Genomic DNA, 19,755 nt, shown 5'->3' on the forward strand with positions numbered 1-19,755 from the left:
CGCCAAGTTGCCCAGGCAGGTCTCGAACCCGCGGGCTCAGGCAATCCACTCACCTCAGCCTCGTAAAGCGTGGGATTACAGGCTGAGCCACTGGGCCCAGCTTGACTTGATTTTCTAATGTGAGTTTGACTTTCTCATCATGTTAATAACACTTTGGGCATCTAGAATCATATGCTTTGACATCACACAGGCTGTGATTGACATCCGCCACTAATAAGTGGCACACTAAATAAGCTGTGTGATCTTGGCTAGGGTACTTAATCTTTCTAAAAGTCACTCGTATATTATCTGAAAAATGGGGACGCTCATTCGTCTGTCACCGTGTTACGGTGGTGACTAAGTGGGTTCCTGGTACACAGAGGCTCACAAAGGGCTGGTTGCTATTTGTATTACTATTAGTACGGTTAGTTGTGGGGCAAGAAAAATCATTGAGCCCACCATGGGGAGCGACCACAGCTGGAGGCTTCTTTGGGACAACTTTCTTTGGACCAACCACAATGTCTTCTGCATTACTGTCCTTCTTTCTTCACCTTTAAACCATTTTCACCAGGAGGCTGCAGGGAGAAGCCACACAGCATCTAGGGACTCCTAGTATGTGTTCCCACTTTTCATCCAAACACTGCCCTGAACATAGCAGACATTCAATAAAACATGTCTGGAATGAATCTTTCCATTCATGTTTATCTACAAGGAGAATGAGTCATTCCAAGTCTGAACACTTGTCACATGACTATAGGATGAATACCTAGAAAGGACAATTACTGTGTCAAAGGACATATGGTCTTTTAAATTTTGAAAGATATCGCCAAGCTGACTGCCATACATTTGTGCTAATTCAGTTCCTACCAGATCCCCAACTCCCGGTTCCTTACTGAACGCCGTCAGATTTTTTTTTTTTAGTTGGGGGGGGTTTCCTTCTGTTGCCCAGCTGGAGTGCAGTAGCACCATCACAGCTCATTTTCTGCAGCCTCGACCTTCTGTGTTCAAGTGATCCTTCTGCTTCAGCCTTCTGAGTAGCTGGGATAACAGGTGCACGCCACCACATCCGGCTATTTTTTTTTTGTAGAGATAGGATCTCACTATGTTGCCTAGGCTGGTCTCAAACTCTTGGGTCGAGTAATCCTCCTGCCTTGTTTTTTTTTTTTGAACTGGAGTCTCACTCTGTCTCCCAGGCTGGAGGGCAACGACCAGTGGCACGCTCACAGCCACCGCAGCCTCGACCTGCTGGGCCCAGGCAATTCTTACACGTCAGCCTTCCAAGTAGCTGGAACTACAGGCACGTGAAATCACGCCCAGCTAATTTTTTTTTTTTTTTGATTTATTGTAGAGACAAGGCTAGTCTCAAACCCCTGAGCTCAGGTAATCCTCTCATCTTTGCCTTCCAAAGTGCTGGGGCTATAGGCATGAACCACCATGACTGGTTCACTGTCAGACTTTTTAATACTTGCCAACTTGATGAGTGTGAAATGGTACTCCATGGTTGTTTTATATTGAATTTCCTTGACGAGTGCTGAAGCTAGGTATCTTTTCACATGAATATTGGCCATTCTTGTGTGAACCTCTGTAAAATGCTCATTGATATCTTCTCCCATTTTTTAACTTGGTGGTTGACTTTTTCTTATTCATTTATGGGAATTTTAAAACTATATTGTAGACTAATTGTTGGTTTAGATGTCTGAACAACAGTTCTAAATGGGAATATGAACAAGCAATGTCAAGTGGAAATTAACCCTCCAAATGCTTCCCTCCTTTCCAGAAAAGCATATTTTAGTCAAATTTCAAAGCTTGTAGCTTACAGAAAGGGGAGCAAGTGGCGAAGTATTTTGTGAGCAGTAACCTTCTCTAGCCCTTGGAATTATGGTAGATAACTGGCCCTGAGTTCCTCCCACCAGAAAGCACCTCCTTCAAACCCTGGTGGGTCCAGGAGCCCCTTCCTGAGCTGTGTGTTTCTGGGAGGACACAGGTTGGAACTTGAGTCAGTCTTACCTGCAGATAGTATTTTCCAGGACAGGTTGCCTGGAGAAGAGGGCAGAATACTTGTCGGGTTATTGGTGGTTTAATGCCTCACTGCCATTTTCTAAAAACAAATCATATCAACTGGAGGTAACAATGCCTACTTCACTCATTCCCAAGGACATTAGCTCACTATGCAAGGCATGTTAGCTAGGCTCCAGGAAGTGATGGGCACTTGTCAGAGTGGAAACACCTCACTGACTTATTATCTGTAGACCCAACCCCTTCTCCTCCCACCTGTTCAGCTTACATGAGGATAGAGCCCTGATTTTTCTAGCATGGTCTCCAGGCCAGCAGCTTCAACAGAACTCAGGAACTCATCAGAAATGCAGATTCTTGGCCACCACGTTAGAGTTACCAAATCAGAAACTCTGGGAGTAGGGCTGGAAATCTGTGTTTTAATTTTTTTTTTTTTTTTGAGTCGGAGTCTCACTCTCTTGCCCAGGATGGAGTGCAGTTGTACACTCATGGCCACCGCAGCCTCGGGCTGCGGGGCTCAAGCAGTCCTTCTGCCTCAAGCCTTTCAAGTAGCTGGAACTACAGGCATACATCACTGCACCCAGCTAATTTTTTGATTTATTGTAGAGATGAGGTTTCACCAGCTTGCCCAGGCTGGTCTCGAACTCGTGGGCTCAGGCAATCCTCTTGTCTCTGCCTCTCAAAGTGCTGGGATTACAGGTGTGAGCCACCTCATCTGGCTTTGATTTGTTTCTTTTCTTTTCTTTTTTTTTTTTTCAGTCAGGGTCTTGCTCTGTTGCTTAGGCTAAAGTGCAGTGGCCCAGTCAGGACTCACTGCAGCTTTGACCTCCTGGGCTCAGTGATCCTTCTACCTCAGTCTCCTGAGTAGATGGGACTATAGGTGCGTACCACCATGCCTGGCTAATTTTTTTTTTTTTAGTTGGAGTCTCATTCTGTCACCCAGGCTGGAGTGCAGTGGTGCACTCATGGCTACCTCAGCATTGACCTACTGAGTTCCAGCGATCCTTCCACCTTAGCCATCCAAGTAACCGGAACGACAGGTGTGTGCTACCACGCCCGGCTAATTATTGATTTATTGTGGAGACGAGGTCTCGCCAAGTTGCCCAGGTGTGTCTTGAACTTGTGGACTCAGGCAATCCACTCGCCTCAGCCTCCCAAAGTGCTGGGATTACAGGCTGAACCACCGAGTCTGGCAATTTTAAAATTTTTATCTTTTGTTTTTGTAGAGATGAGGTTTGGCTATTTTGCCAAGCCTGGTCTTGAACTCCTGGGCTCAAAGGATTCTCTTCATGGGAGTTTATGCAGCTTTTCTTACAGTCATGCTGCCCTCTTCTGTAGTTAGCCCTAATCATAAACCTCCCCCCCTCCCCAAAAAGCAGTTTTTTTGGTTTTTCCATCCCTCTTCTTTTATGGCTTGGCTGGATGGAGGAAGGCAAGTGTGGTGGTGAAGCCAGGTTCCCTCCACCCCATGCTGGCTCATTTTGGAAATGAATGACTAAGCTCCATGAGATTCTAGATAAGTCATTGAAAGATCATTCCATCTGCCTAATTTGAGACATGTGTTTGAGTCTCTCTTTGGTTACCTATGCACTGATCAAGAAATAAAATGCCTCAAAAGTTCCAAGGGAATGTATAAATGCTTTTTCTTTTTTTTTTTTTGAGTTGGAGTCTCACTCTGTTACCCAGACTGGAGGGCAGGGGCATGCTCCTGGCCACCGCAGCCTCGACCTGCTGGGCTCCAGCAATCCTTCCGCCTCTGCCTTCTGAGTAGCTGGAACTACAGGCGCACGCTACCAGGCCCGGCTAATTTTTTTATTTATTTATAGAGATGAGGGCTCACCAAGTTGCCCAGGCGGGTCTCGAACCTGCGGGCTCAGGCAGTCCACTCACTTCAGCCTCCCAAAGCACTGTGATTACAGGCTGAGCCACCAAGCCTGGCTAATATTTTTAATTACATAAAATTTAGGGTTATATTTCATGATTTAAACTTTATAAAATTCTTATACCTGTAATAGTACCTGTAAACTATTATTGTTTCCATAAAGGCTTAAAAATTACCATAAAATAAAACCATATTCAACTAAATGAAATAAATACTAATCCTGGGCATCAGTTAAAATGGTTTAGAGTTATAAATTCCGTTAATGCTACCATGCTACCCACCATGAAACTCTAATGGATGGCTTAAATGATAACTTCCAGATCTTTATTCAACTTACAACTTTTTTTTTTTTTGAGTTGGAGTCTCACTCTGTCGCCCAGGCTGGAGTGCAGTGGCCACTCCCGGCCACCGCAGCCTCTACCTGCTGGGCTCCAGCGATCCTCCCGCCTCAGCCTTCCAAGTAGCTGTAACTGTTACAGGTGCGCGCTACCACGCCCGGCTAATTTTTTGATTTATTTTAGAGATGAGGGCTCGCCTAGTTGCCCAGGCGGGTCTCGAACCCGCGGGCTCAGGCAATCCACTTACCTCAGCCTCCCAAGGCACGGGATTACAGGCTGAGCCTCCGAGCCTGGCTATAAACGTTTTTTGTCACCCTCAGTTTTTCTTCACAGTAAAAATGCAGCTGGGGGAAGTTTAACCCACAATATTAAAAAACCCAGCAGCATATTTTTCCTTTTTGTTTTGCTAGGACAATAATAGGCCTTATTCCCTTTCAATTCAGGGTCTCACTCATTGTTCTTGAAAATTCTCTTCAATTTTGTTCTCAAGATGGCCTCTGATTGCTGAGCATGACTCACAAGTTTGGTGACTCAGAAGTGGCATCTAACAAGACAAGGATGTGCAGAGTTGTCAAGGACTTCCTGGCCAGTGGAGTCCACCTGAAGCTTCCCCTAAACCCAGTTATTGAGATAGGGCATCACATCCATTCATGGCTGTTTATAATGGTGCATCAGATCAGTTTATTGCCAGAGACGTACCCTGCTGTGGAAAGCTCCAAGGTGTGACCCATCCTTGTCCCTAACTGGGTGTGGCCTGGAGGTTGACCGTGGGGCAGGACAAGACTTCTGAGAGTTCACCTGGCCCTGCTGGGAATGGCCACAGTATCAGGAGGCTTCAGACTTCTGTAAATGCTGTGTCAGGAGGGAAAGTAAAGGCTCTTTTTATTTGATGAGTCTTTCCAATTTCTTTCTTTTTTATTTTTTTCCTCTTTTAATTTTTATTTTAAAATTGTGGGGTACAATTCAGGGTTAGGTATATTCATTGTGCAGGTACCCTTATTGATGAGGTGTGTCCTCCCTTCCCCAGGCAGATATCGACTACTGTCAATCCCACCCAACTTCTTTCAACTTGACTATTTTATTGAAGCTGGATAAAGAAACGGACACATGTGATAAAGCAGATATACCAACGTGCGTTTGGATATGGGGCTCATATATGATTCTTTCAACTTGTTTGTATGTTTGAAAGCTTTTGAAAAGACAATGTTGGGTAAAATGTAGATACCTCTAGAAATAACCATGCTTTTGAAACAATTGGCCTCCTTTTTAGTGTAAATGGCTGCTCTCTTTCCACTTCGCAGCACTTGTCTTTTTGTCTGGGGGAAACTGTTGGTTAAGAAAGGCCTGGAGTGAGGCTGGTTGGTGGTTAGCTACTCCCTTTATGCAAGGGCTCTGTATTCTTCCTCAGGGGCAAATCTCGCAATAACACTACAAACTAGTTATTATTTTCCATATTTCATGAGGAAACTGAGGCTCTGAGAGGTAAACTTGACCCAGTCATGGGTAATAATATTAATCTTGCAACATTTATGGAGCCCTTTATGTGTCAGGCTTTAAGCCGTGCACTTGATGCAGATTACCTCATTGGGACCTCACCCTGCCTTTGGTGGTGGGCACCATTATTATGACCTCAGTCCTACAGAGCGGGTGATGGAAACTTACAGAGATGCGTGCACTTGTCCCAGCTTACTCTGGGTGCTGGTGAGTGGCAGGGCCTGTGTTTGGACCCATCCTCTTCTGCTCTAGAGCCCTTGCCCTATGATGCAAACCCAGGCCATGGCATTTCTTTGCCTGAGTCTGTAGATCGTCATACCTTATGGAAACTGCTCGACCTAAGACCACATGCTCCCGGGGACAGAGAACGTTCTGTGCAGCACGGTGCCGTCCCCCGTGTTTGGAGCACCGCCACAGATATTCTTGAATGAAAGAGTGCATGAGGGGTGGCCGCTCACCACCTGCTTCCTCACCCTCTCAGCCTGGGTATGCAGTGGCTATCCTGGACTTGGTCCTTGGAGAGGAAGATGCCTGTTTCTCCAATGTGGCATATGGGCCAGTGGCTCATTTGGTGGCCAGGAAGGGGTTGTAGCGAAGGCAGGTTTCCTTATTGGTCTTAAGTTGTCAAAGAGGAACATGATGGTATTCTTGGTGATGAGGAAAGATGGGAACCAAAAGGAAATACTTAAAATGTCCCCAAACTTTCAGGGAGTCTTCAAATTGTGGCAGCTAGAAATCAACTCAAGGACCCCTCGTGGCCACGAAAGCTTTCTCTGTAGCCATCTTTGACTCTTGGGCTGTAGTAATGAATGGGTGAACACTGGCAATTAGTCTTCTTCAATGTGTTCAAGCAGTTGGTAATTATACCTTGCATTTATGCAGCATTTAGTTTACAAAGTACTGCACCCATTCTCCCTTTTATCTTCTGAACAGCCTGGTGCCAATACAGGGCAACCATGATTATCCCCACTTTACAGACAAGGAAACTGGTGCCAGAGAGGTTAAATCACTGCTCTACACTACTCGGTTAATAAATGCTAGAGATGAGTCTTCAACCCTCTTTCCTCCTAGTCCAGCAGGTTTTAAATGTCAGTGTTGCATTTAACCCCACACTTTCTGAGGATGAGGGTAAGAGACATATTTCTTTTTGTTGCTCTTCTTCCAACTTAATCAGGTCCTGGTTTGGGTCAGTTAATCTCTCTGGATATCAGTTTACCGATCTGTATAATGGGGAAGAAACATCACCCATCAGTGGGTGCGTATGAAGCAGAGGAGGCTGGAGGGTTGAGAACTTGAGAAACAAGTTTTGAGTGAAGGTGTTGGAAGCGATGGCGGTGACTTTTTACCCACTTTCCATAAAATAAGTTACATGCCACCTAGTCTGGCCACCTAATCTTATCTCATGACCATACTTCATTTTTCTTCACAGCATTTATTATATGTTTGTACTTGTTTATTTGCTGCCTGTTGGAATCCTCCCCCCGGAGTGTAATGGCCATGAGAACAGACATGGGAAACTCTAACAGGTGGAACCGGGCCTGACACAACGAACCGTTTGTTGAATGAACGGTTGATGGAATGAATGAATGAATGAATGAATGAATCTGAGCTGTGTAATGATCCAAGGGAAGCTTGCGTCGGAGAATGATTTGCTTGACTCTTCTTGCCCTCCTCACACCTGTTTGTGGGTCAGCCATTCAGTGACTAAAGCCTCTTTGAGTATCCACTTACGCTTGGGTGAAGTGGCTTCAATAACTTGCGTCCACGCAGCAGACACAGGTCATCGGATGGCATGTAAGCTTCTGTCTTGTAGCAGCCTGTGAGCAGCTTGGGGACTGAGGCTGGTCTTACACTGCTGTATCCCCAGTGCTTAGCAGAGCGCCCCGTCCACGGAGGGGTTCCAGGGATGTTCGTTGAACGAATGAACGCAAGTACGCGGCTCTTAATCTCCCTCCAAAGTTGGGTCACCATCTGAAAACACGCCTGGCGCACGGCACAGACGCTCTCCCCCTCTCGGCGGAACCGAATCTCTCGAGACCAGGAAGCGCGAGCAGCCGGCCGCCTCTCCCGAGGGAGGGGAAGGCAGGCCTTGGCTCCAGATCCGGTTCCATGCCACGTTTTGGAACGCGTGTTTACGTCGGCCTCCAGCGCCCTCCTCCGGCTCCCGCAGAAGCCCAGTGACCACCCCGCGGGCCGCCTGGCGTGCGGTCGCCGCAGCCGCTGCTCCTCCGTGAGGGACTTCGCCCCGAGACCGCTGACGGTCTGCGAATGACAGGCCAGAAGTCAGGGGTGCAGAGTCAGCCGGACTCCTCTGCTCCTTGGCCGCAGGGGGAGGGAGCAGAGGATGAAAGATTCTGAAAATAAAGGTAAGGCCGGCGGCGGCGGGAGGCTGAGACCCGGAGGGGAGGCGCCGCCGCGCCAGCGCGTTGGGTTGGCGGCCCCACCGGGTTGGAAACGACCTGCGCATCTTGTTTGGCCGTTCCCGTTATGTAATGAAGAGGGCGACTTAGAAGATGACGAGCTTCTAGTTTCCAAATCTTGTGTCATTCAGCTTTCCCTTTCTGTAGTGCTAAATCTAACCCAGTTTGCGCGTTCTTCGTGTGATCTTGGCTGAGCAGCCTGTTTCCGTTTCACAGATTTCCTTTATGACGGCTCCCAGAGTTATGATGGTTTTATTTGGAGGTGTTCAAAACAATGATGGCTATGCAGGTGATCTGTACCTCATCAGGATTGGAATATCTGAAATGCTCGGGGCTTAAACAGTTGGGGTCTCAGGACAGACGCCGCCGCTGGAGCAAGGCTCAGTGGACATTAATCTCTCCGGCGGGCGCCCTGGGGGAGCCGCGCTGACCTTCAGAACTGTTTATCTTGCAGGAATGTTCGGGTGCGAGCTCCCCCCACTCGTCGGCCTCCACCCTCTGGGCTCCCGGTACATCACCCCCCCCCCCCCACACTCTAATTCTGTTGGAGGAATGGAGGAGAGAAACGGATTTCAGTGAGACCGAGGGAAGGAGAGGGCTCGCTGAGAATGAGGCAACCACATTTTAAGTTCAGCAACGAGGATTCTGGGGTTTTAAATTCCGAGGCTCCTTGAATTTTCTGCCGCAGTTGGGGGAGGAGCGATAGCCCCCCCACAGCCCCCCCTCCGTCTCCGGAGGCCGCACGTGCTCCCCGATCCTGTTTCCGGGGGGCCCTTCCCCGCCGCTGCGTGGTCATGCTCCGGGCCCGCGTGCCCGAGGAAGGCGCAGACCGGCCGCGCGCCCCGGGACAGCGCTCGGCGGAGGACGCCATCTCCGCGCCGAAGCGCCCTGCCCCTGCTCCCGGAGTGCTAATTTTAGGGCTCGCCGGTCCCCCCTTTCTTCCCACCGGCGTGCAGGGCGAGATCGGAGCCCCCGCGCCTCGGTCCGCACCCGCCCTGCTCCGGAGGCGCTCAGCTCCAAGGAGGCCCAGCGCGTTGCCCTTGGCGCAGGGAGCTGGGGGCGCACGTGGGGGCTGCGCGCGGCGTCCCGCGCCCCTCCCCGTGCCCGGGTTAAGTTGTCTGGCTGGTCCGTGCGACAGCGCAGGCCCAAGCCCTCCTGCGCGTGGGGCCGCCGAGCTCGGCCTTCCAGTGTCCCCGGGAGGCCACCGCGCTCTCTGGCTTGTGACACAGGACCAGTCCCTCCCTGTGATGGGCAGGGATCTGTATACTCCACATTAAAACAAGACAAGGAGGGAGGAAGCACCGCGCACCGCCTGATGCCGGTGGAGTTTTCATCTCCTGAACTGTGAAAAAGGCTCTGAAACAGTCCCCCCTTGTGTGGTTGAGGTTTTGGAAAGGGCCAGGTGGCGGTTGTGGGTCGTGTTAGCATCTCAGAGGCCCGGGATCATTCACATGCGCGTATTGATCTGTGTGGTTTTGATGTTTAAATTTTAATTCGGCAGCTCTAGTGGGTAAGAAAACACCACGCATGGGCCTAGTAAGTGCAAAAAGGACCTAGTCACCCTGACTCTAAGACGGCCTCTCATGGACAAGCAATACGTGTGTAATCAAAGTATTTAAAATTGACGCCAAGAAGAATGTTGGCTTCTCCCGTGCTGTTTTCAGTGGCCGGAGAAAGAGTTTCTGGAGAAGAACATTTTGCTTATTTGCCAAGTCATGCTAGGCCACGGACATGATTTAGGGAAAATGAACACTGCCCGAACTGGAAGGCTCGAGTTAATATTCAACGTTGTTTAGAATGAAAACTCTCCCGTTTTCTCGGTGTGTCAGTATGTTTTATGCTTCAGAGTCTCCGCCTTTTTTTGAGGGGAGTTGGTGTTTAGAATTTTTGCTTGCCTTTCTATTGGAAAGAGCCTCGGATTGGGAGTCAAGATAGGCAGGCCCTGGCTTGTTGAGTCATAACTCACTAGTGACCTAGGACAATGAGTTAATTGTCCGTTATTTCTTTATGTCTCAGTTTCTTTAGCCCTAAAATGGGGAGAGGCTAGATTAGACTACTGTTTGTCAGAGTATGGGTAATGAGAAAGTGACATGGTGAGTCTTAAGCACTATTTTAGATGAAACAAAAGAAATGTCAGAAACCATTGTACATGGTAGGAGTACTAATATTTCCAGAAGCTTCAGTTTTAGACATTCATGTTTATGTATGTAGGTATAGGCTGTATTCTGACATTAGATCTAATTTTTTTTTTTACTTCAGTCAAAAAAGTTTGGGGAGCACTGAAATAAATCGGAGTTTATTAATGGTTTTCAAGGAGCCTGCAAAATGCAGTTTTATATGCATATATATATGCACAACATGTATATATGTATACACACACACGTATATATATAGAGAGAGACAGACATCACACACACACACACACACACACACACACACCACAGAAGGTCAATAGTTTTCCTCAGATTTTCAAAGACCCCCAAACAGATTATGAATTACTATATTTCTGAGTCCCCCAATTCTCTTCCCAGCCAGTTTCTTTGAGATCAAAGAATCCCTTCCGGACTGGGAGATGGGCATGTGTTGACAAGGACCAGATGAGTGTGTTATGTGAGGTGGTGTGTGAGTGTGTAGATGTGACCATGGGAGCTATTTGTAGGTACCAAAGTACCAACTGGCGACCTGAATATGAGATATAAAAACACTAAAAATTAGAGTCTCTTAACTGTACCCTACAATATCATAATAAAAAATATTGATTAACAAAAAATTAGAGTCTTTGTGTTGAAAAGGTCACAGAAAAACAATTAAAATGTTGTGAAGAACCAGGTAAAATTTAAAGCAGTTCATGGGGCAAATAGGTTCAGGGTGTTACACATCAGAAAGTGAATTTTCATAAGCTTACTATCACATGACTGGTTCAGTAAATGTCGAATCACAGTTTAATAACTGCTTTCTTTTCTTTTCTCTTAGTTTTTCTTAAGACAGTTTAGTGAGGTTTCTAAATACAAAATCCAATGTATAACATTTACTCAGCATATCTCAAAATGCTTTGCAAGCCAGGAAAAAAAATTATGCATGAGGCAACTAAAAAGAAAATAGTTGAGTGAGTTAATAAGTAGATATTGGCAAACATGACAGCTAATTATAATAATAATAACCATAACTCCTATTTAATGAACAACTATTATGCGCAAAGCTCTTTGTGAGGTGCTGTACCTACTGTCACAACACCGCACTGTAGGTGGTACTTTACAAGTAAAGAAATTGGTTGAGAATTTTGTATGGGAATACACAGTAAATGGCAGAACCAAGGTTCAAACCCGGGTCTTCTTACCTCTGAAACTATTCACATGGCGGACAATGGCTTGAACTACTCTGCAGAAGTACAGATTTTAATAAAACTGTCAGCATCATTTATTACTAGAATTAATTTACCCATTATAAAAAGGGAAATGTGAACCTTAGAAAATGATGGCTTTGCTTAACTTTTTAGGTTGTGTTTATTTGACAAGTAGATTTCAGCTCCAAATGTTCTTTTTAGTAAGTTCTTTGAGTATTTTGTGTAACAAGGTCTTAGAAGCAGAGATACAAAAGAATAGAAGTGAAGAAATTGAAAATTTGGGTGGAAAGTTTTTTGTCTGTAAAAGGTCAGAGAAAGTAGTTCTCTTTTTCCAATTTTTCTAGACTTTATTTCAAAATGGAAAACATGGCATTTTGTGAGCAAACAGAGTTATGCATAACCTTTTAATGTGGTAAAACTAGGATTTGAGTGTTATCTAAGAGGTTCCTGAAATAATTTTTCCCTGGAAGTTGTTACAAAATTGATTGGGAATTTGAGCAGGGTCAGATCCAGACTTGTAGGCCCTAAATATTAAAAAATAGACTGTCCATCCCCTAATCTGTGTCCACCCCCTACTCTGTAATTCAAAATAAAACACGTGTAAGGAAATCTAAATGTGATTTTTCTGAAATATCATGGTTCTTTAGATACTTTTAGAGAAAACACAGATTCTTTCCAGGAGTTTTGTCATTGCTGCATGTGATTGGGTGAGTCGGTGAAATGTTACTTCAGCTGGGGTGATCTGTAAGTGACTGAATGATTTCTCAGGGCTTCAGGGCGTGGTGAAGTTTGATTGGAGACTGGCTGGGGGCAGTGGTTTTGAATGGGCATGCTTTTGCTTCCTGGGAGACACACCGGAAGTGTGTTTTTTTCTTGTCACATGATTGAGGGGCTCCGGTAGCAGGCATGGGCAGAAAAAAACTGCTAGCTGTCCTGTGATGTTCTAGAATGTTCCATTCAATGACAGATCAGTTCGTGTCCCATGCACCTTTCAAATGTCTTGCCAAAGAGGTAGGTGAAAGCCCTCTATACTTTTCTGAGCTTAGAACATAAACTGGTTCTATATATGCACTGAAATTTCTAGGATTAAAAATGCTGTGTAACCTAAGGAAGATTCTACTTAATTTTGCTCAGAAAATCACTTGCTCAAAGCTGCACCGCTTGTGTTTGAGACACCAAGACAACACACCTGTCTCATTCAGTCCATATGCAGGTGCAAGTAGCTGACTACTAATTATGTTTCCTAATGTAGTCCTGTCTGAGTATTTGCATGTGGAAATACATGTTGCCTTATAAATAACTTGTTTCACTTCTCCTTTACGGTTGGAACATTATATCTATATTTCATTTAATTTTGTGATAGGTAGGTTATTTCATCTTGAGATACTAAACAGAGAAATTGTATATATATACAAAATTTGTGTTATGCAGAGTTTACAAAATGACTTGATTCTGACTCCCTTAATGTTTTAAAAAAAATTTGAGCCAAGAGTAAAACTTTCTGAGATTATTGGTTTAATAGGTATTTCTGGCTCCTTTCAAAAAGATTAAACCTGGGCATGGTGGCTCACCTTTGTAATCCTAGCACTTTGGGAGACTGAGGTGGGAGGATTGCTTGAGCCTAGGAGTTCCAGACCAGACTGGACAATATAGTGAGACCCCCTCTCTACAAAAGAATTTTAAAAATTAGCTGCATGTGGTGGCATGCCTGAGGTCCCAGCTACTTGGGAGGCTAAGGAAGGAGGATTGTTTGAGCCCAGGAGTTTAGGGCTGTAATGAGCTATGATCGCACCACTGAACTCCAGCCTGGATGACAGAGTGAGAACCTCTCTCTAAAAATAAAACAAAACCAAACAACAAAAAAATTGAAGAGAGAGTGTGTTAAAAGTCTTCTGACCCATTTGGTTGTGTATGGTGGCTCATGCTTGTAATTCCAGCACTTTGGAAGGCCAAGGTGGGACAATTGCTTGAGCTCAGGAATTTGAGACCAGCCTAGGCAACATAGCAAAACCTTGTCTCTACAAAAAATAAAAAATTAGCCTGGCATGGTGGGTATGCACGTGCAGTCCCAGCTACCTGTGAGGCTGAAGCTGTGGTGAGCCGAGATCACTGCACTCCTGCCTGGGTGACAGAGTGAGACCCTGACTCAAATATAATAATTGTTATTAATTTTTTCATTTTTATTTTATTTTAGCCTGACAATAATAATTGTTTATATTTGTGGGGTAAAATGTGATGTTTCTTTCTCTTTTTTTTTGAGTTGGAGTCTCACTCTGTCACCCAAATTGGAGTGCAGTGTCACACTCACAGTCACCCCAGCTTCGATTTGCTGGGCTCTGGCGATCCTTCCGCCTCAGCCTTCCAAGTAGCTGAAACTACAGGCACGTGCTACCATGCCTGGCTAATTTTTTTTTTTTTTTTTTTTTGTAGAGACGAGGTCTCACCAAGGTGCCCGGGCTGGTCTTGAACCTGCAGGCTCAGGTGATCCACTTGCCTCAGCCTCCCAAAGTGCTGGGATTACAGGCTGAGCCAACGAGGCCGGCCAAATGTGCTGTTTCAATACAGGTGTACATTATGGAATGACTATATTAGGCTGATTGGTATCTTCATCACTGCAAAATTCATCCTATCTTCATGTTGAGAATGTTTACAAATCTCTCTTTTATAGTTATTTTGACCTATACAACACATTACTAACTCTAGTCACTGTCAACGCAGTAGAACCCCCGTGTATTCCTGTGTCTCACTGTAACTTTGCACCAGTTGGTGAGTGTTTTCCCTTTCCGGCCAGCCTCCCCCACACCCCAGTCTCTGGGAATGCCTTTCTCTTCTATCAGCTTGACTTTTTAGATTACACACGTGAGAACAAATGGCAGGTTACTCTCTGTGGGACTTCAAATTTTCATTTTCTAATTGTTCCTGGGATGTAGAAATGCAATTGGTTTTATATGTTGATCTTATTTCAGTGACCTTGGTAAATGTACGTATTAATTTTAATAGTTTTCAGATTTTGGGGGGGTTTACTATGGAACTGGTCCTGAGTATTATCAAATATTTTTCTGCATTATGTGGATCATATGAGTCTTCTATTTGATTTTATTAATATTGTAAATTGCATTGATTTTTTGAATGTTAAACCAACTTTGCATTTCTGTAGTAAATTCGACTTGGTTGTGATGTGTTTGTTATCCTTTTTATATATTGCTAGATTTGGCTTGCTAATAGTTTGTTGAGAATCATCTTTATTTATGAGGGAGATTAGCCTGTAATTTTCTTTTATTGTGTAATTCCTTTTGATGTCAGGTTTTGACATCAAGGATATGCAGACTTTATAAAATGCTCTTTTTCTATTCCCTGAAAGAGTTTTGTAAGGTTAGAATTATTCTTTAAATGTCTGGAAAAATTCACTAGTAAAGTCATTTAGACCTGGAAGTTTTATTGTTGGAAGGTTTCAAAATATAGATTTACTTGTTTTAATAGTTATATAATTATTCAGGTTTTCTCTTTCTGTGTTTTAACAAGTTGTGTTTTTCTAGGAATATGTCTGTTTCACCTCAATTTTCACATTATCAGCACAAGATTTTCTTATAGCCTCTTTTGATCTTTTACATGTCTTCAGGTTGTGTGGTGTTATCGCTACTTTTTATCCCTTACAGTGACATTTCTATTTTTATACTGGCAATTCTCATTTATTTTGATGAATATTGCTGAGGTTTTATGAATTTTAGTAATCTTAGCAGTCTTCCAGTTGGTTGCTTTTTGTATTACACATTTATCTTCCATCTTATGAGTTCTTTTCTCTTTATTATCTCCTTTTATACTCTTTGGCCCTGGTTTCTGAAATTTTTTTTAGTTTTTTGAAACAGAAGTTTGTATCTGTAATTTTTAGCTTTTCTTTTAAAGAGATTTTCATTGAAGGCTATCCATTTTCCTTTAAGTGTAGCTTTTGCTGCATCCTGCAAGTATTGCTATGCCATATTTTTATTCTTTTTTTTTTTTTTTTTTTGAGTTGGAGTCCCACTTTGTCACCAGGCTGGAGTGCAGTGGCACACTCATGGCCACCCCAGCATCAACCTGCTGGGCTGTGGCAATCCTTCTACCTCAGCCTTCCAAGTAGCTGGAACTATAGGCGCGTACTACCATGCCCGGCTAATTTTTGATTTATTGTAGAGACGAGGTCTCGCCAAGTTGCCTGGGCTGGTCTTGAACCCGTGGACTCGGGCAATCCACTCACCTCAGCCTCCCAAAGTGCCGAGATGACAGACTGAGCCACCAAGCCTGGCCTTTTATTATTCTTTAGCTTACAATGTTGTATATTTTCCTTGTGATTTTTTTGACCAACGGGGTTATGTAAAAAATGTACTTTTAATTTCTAAACAGTTAGGAGGTTTCTAGTTATCTTTTTGCTGTTGACTTCTAATTTGCTTTCACTGAAGTCAAAGAATGTGTTGGATGATTTTGAAATTTTTTGAGATTTGTGGTTCTGCAAATGGTTAATTTTTATATTTGTGTGTTGTATGTGTACTTTAAAAGATCATGCATACTAAGATTGTTTGGTCCCAATCAATGTACATGACATTTATTTCCGCTTGTTAACCTTGTAGTGCATATCTTCTATATCCTCATGACTTTTTTCTCATTCTGTTGGTTCCTAAGAGAGGGTAGACTCTCCCATTATGAATTTAGATTTACCTAGTTCTCCTTTCATGTTTACCCATTTTTGCTTTATTTAACTTTGAGGCTATGTTATTATGCACATACCATACAAATTTGTAATTGTTGTATCTTTATTATGAAATATCCTTCCTTATCTTGAGTAACGCCTCCTGCCTTAAAGCCTACCTTTTTGATATTAATGTAGCTATAACAGCCTTCTTTAGGTTTATAAATACATGGTGTATCTTTTCCCATTTGTGTACTTCCTTTCTTCTGTGCCCTTCTATTTAATTTTTTTGTTTTTTTTGTTTTTGAGTAAGAGCCTATTGCCCAGGCTAATGTACAGTGGCATGATTATGGCTCACCACAGCCTCGAGCAACTCCTGGGCTCAGACAATCCTTCTGCCTCAGACTCTGAGTAGTTGGGACTACAGGCATGTGCCACCATGCCTGGCTAATTTGGTTCTTTTTTTTTTTTTTTTTGGTAGAGATAAGTTCTTACTCCTGGGCTTAAGCAGTCCTCCCACCTCAGCCTCCTAAAGTGCTGAGATTACAGGTATGAACGGCTCCACCTGGCCTCAAGCATTATTTTTAACTTTCCCTTTCTCCTCTTTGCTAGCATATTAGTTACATGTTTGTTTTCATTTTACGTGTGTGTGTGTGTGTGTGTGTGTGTGTGTGGTATGTGGCTACCTGAATGCTACTCTTACTTAATCATCTTTTAGACAGGATTAGGATCTTAGAACACTATCTCCTCCCTCACTCCACAACTGCCTTTTAGGTTATTATTGCATTTCCTTTTAATTATACATATATTTAAACCCCCATAGGCGAATGAAATGATTGCTTTGTAGAATCAGTGTTCATTTAGATTTACCCACATATTTGCCCCGCTCATTGCTTTTCATTTCTTCCTGAATTTCAGTGTTTTCCCTCTGGGATCTTTTCCTTTTGCATGAAACACTTCCTTTAATATTCCTTGTAGTGCCTATTTGGTAGGAAAGAATAGTCTCAGTTTTCGTGATCTGGAACTGAATTCACTTTGCCTTTGCTTCTGAAGGATAGTTTTACGGGGTGTGTAGAGTCCTGGGAGGGAGATACCCTTCCAGCACTTTCAAGATGTCCCATTGTCTTCTGACTTTCTTGGAGAAGTTGGCTGTCAGTGTTGTTGCTTCTTTTTGATGTTGCATCTTTTTCCTTTGGCTGCTTTTAAGACTTCTCTCAATATATCAGGTTTCAACTTTTTTCCTTGGTGCGGTTTTTCTTGCATTTATCCTGCTTGGGGTTTTCAGCCCTTCTTGAATCTGTGTGATTTGATTTCTTTTTTTTTTTGTAATTCTCATAATTCTCTGCCATTATTTCTTCAAATATCTTTTTGCTCCTTTATCTCCTGTTTTTCTGGAACTCCAGTTTCTTTATGTTAGGACTCCTTACCCTTTCCCAAATATCCTTTTCTTTATTTCCTATATACCTAGTCCTTTTTTGTGTGTTTTAGTTTGGTTATGTATTTATTTTTATTTTTTCCTGGCCTGTCTTAGAGCTCACTAGCTCTCTCTTTGCTGTGTCTAATTTGTTGTTACACAATCTGTTAATTTCTTAATTTTATTTTGTATCTTTCAGTCTAAGAATTTCTATTAGACTCATTAAAAAATAAATTCTTGGTCGGGCTCGGTGGTTTGGCCTGTCATCCCAGCACTTTGAGAGGCCGGGGTGAGTGGATTGCCTGAGCCCAAAGGTTCGAGATCAGCCGGGGCAACTTGGTGAGACCTCGTCTCTACAGTAAATAAAAAATTAGCCAGGCATGGTGGCACGCTCCTGTAGTTCCAGCCACCTGGAAGGCTGAGGTGGAAGGGTCGCTTGAGCCCAACAGGTCGACGCTGGGGCGGCTGTCAGTGTGCCACAGCACTCCAGCCTGGGCGACAGAGTGAGACTCCAACTCAAAATAAATAAATAAATAAAATTCTTCATCTGTTTTATTTAGTATATAAATCTCAGTCATGGTAAAAACTTTATGTAACAACTTCACTGTGTGGGTCACTTATGAGTTTTTAAAATCTTTTCTGTTTTTCCTCTTTGGTCCTCTTTTTCCATATGCCTGGCCATTTTTTATTGTGTCCATCATTGTATATGAAGATGCTCAGAATGATGTCATCTACTGGATGAGAGTATCTATCCTCCTCCTTGCCAGCAGTAGAAAGGGCATCACTTTCTACTGTCAAGGTACTCAGGCCAATTAAAGCTGTTCTGCAGAGCTTTAGGACGTGACCCCTTCAGGTTTCTCCCAGTCCTAGGCCCCGACGGAACTAACTGAGAGTCTGAGATGTTTCTCACCACCCCTTTCCTCAGACTGTCCCTGAGCTCCAATTTTTGTCTCCCTCGTACCGTTAGTCTGCTGAAAACGCGACTCTGCAAAAAGGGATTGTGCTTTTCACTTGCTTTCTCCTGGGCTTCTTAGCCCCTGGGCCTGTGTAGCTGAGTCAGGAGAAAAGTCCGGTCAGGCTCGCTTCGCTGAGCACTGTAGGATGAGCCTTTCAGTCCTGTCCTCCACACTGTCTCTGCAGCCCCACGAGAGTGTCCAGAGTTCTGCAGGCTTCTCTGTCTCTTACCAGTGGCCCTCTGCCTGCTCGTCAGCTCCTTACCCGCTGCCAAGATCTGGCAGATACCCTAAGAGGGCTCTCCCCAGTGGATCTTCCCTCTCTCTAAAACCCAGCTCCCAAATCCTGGCTGATTTGAAGCTTTCCTATTACTTTAGACAGATGTTTTAAAATTTTATCTGGCTTCTCCAATTACCATCATCAGAACTGGTCTGCTGCAATCCACTCTATAATAGCTGGAAGCTGAACCTGCCTGAGTTGTTTTAAAGTGGAGTGTGTTGGCTGGGCTCGGTGGCTCAGCCTGTAATCCCAGCACTTTGGGAGGCCAAGGTGAGTGGATTGCCTGAGCCCGCGGGTTCGAGACCCACCTGGGCAACTTAGCGAGACCTTGTCTCTACAATAAATCAAAAACTAGTTGGGCGTGGTTGCACGCGCCTGTAGTTCCAGCTACTTGGAAGGCTGAGGCGGAAGGATTGCCGGAGCCTTGCAGGGCGAGGCTGCAGTGGCCGGGATCATGCCCTGCACTCCAGCCTGGGCAACGAGAGTGAGACTCTGACTCAAAAAAAAAAAAAAACAGACTTTTTAATTTTCCCAAGTCTGGTTCTCCATCCAGATGTTTAATACTCCTGCGATTGTGTGATTTGGAATGGTCAACTCTTACCTCCCAAGTTCAATGTGTTTCCAAAATTTACAAAATAATTTGAATGATTGAGTTACAAAGTTCTAGGAAACTTGGTCCAAACCTTTGCCATCGCTGAGTAGGTAGTTTTTCAACATCCTTCCCAGGATGCTGGTTATATAATAGTGCTGGCCATTATCATGTGCTTTTATTTATTTATGTATTTATTTATTTACTTATTTTTGAGTTGGAGTCTCACTCTGTCTCCCAGACTGGGGTGCAGTGGCCGCTCCCGGCCACCGCAGCCTTGACCTGCCGCGCTCTGGCAATCCTTCCGCCTCAGCCTTCCGAGTAGCCGGAACTACAGGCGCGCGCTACCACGCCCGGCTAATTTTTGATTTTATTGTAGAGATGAGG

At 44.2% G+C, this 19,755-nt stretch overlaps 1 protein-coding gene across 1 annotated transcript in view; it reads left to right on the plus strand.

The window, feature by feature from the left end:
* The first annotated feature begins 7,832 nt into the window (after positions 1–7,832).
* DNAJC6 (DnaJ heat shock protein family (Hsp40) member C6) overlaps positions 7,833–19,755 on the plus strand; it is a 161,762-nt gene continuing 149,839 nt past the window's right edge. The window contains exon 1 of the mRNA XM_008066164.2: positions 7,833–8,072. Coding sequence (XP_008064355.1) covers positions 8,051–8,072 — 22 coding nt within the window. The 5' untranslated portion in view covers positions 7,833–8,050. The remainder of the gene's footprint in view (positions 8,073–19,755) is intronic.

Source organism: Carlito syrichta, unplaced genomic scaffold (genome assembly GCF_000164805.1).
Source record: "Carlito syrichta isolate Samal-C Ts95f unplaced genomic scaffold, Tarsius_syrichta-2.0.1 Scaffold308850, whole genome shotgun sequence".
Classification (NCBI taxonomy): Eukaryota; Metazoa; Chordata; class Mammalia; order Primates; family Tarsiidae; genus Carlito; species Carlito syrichta.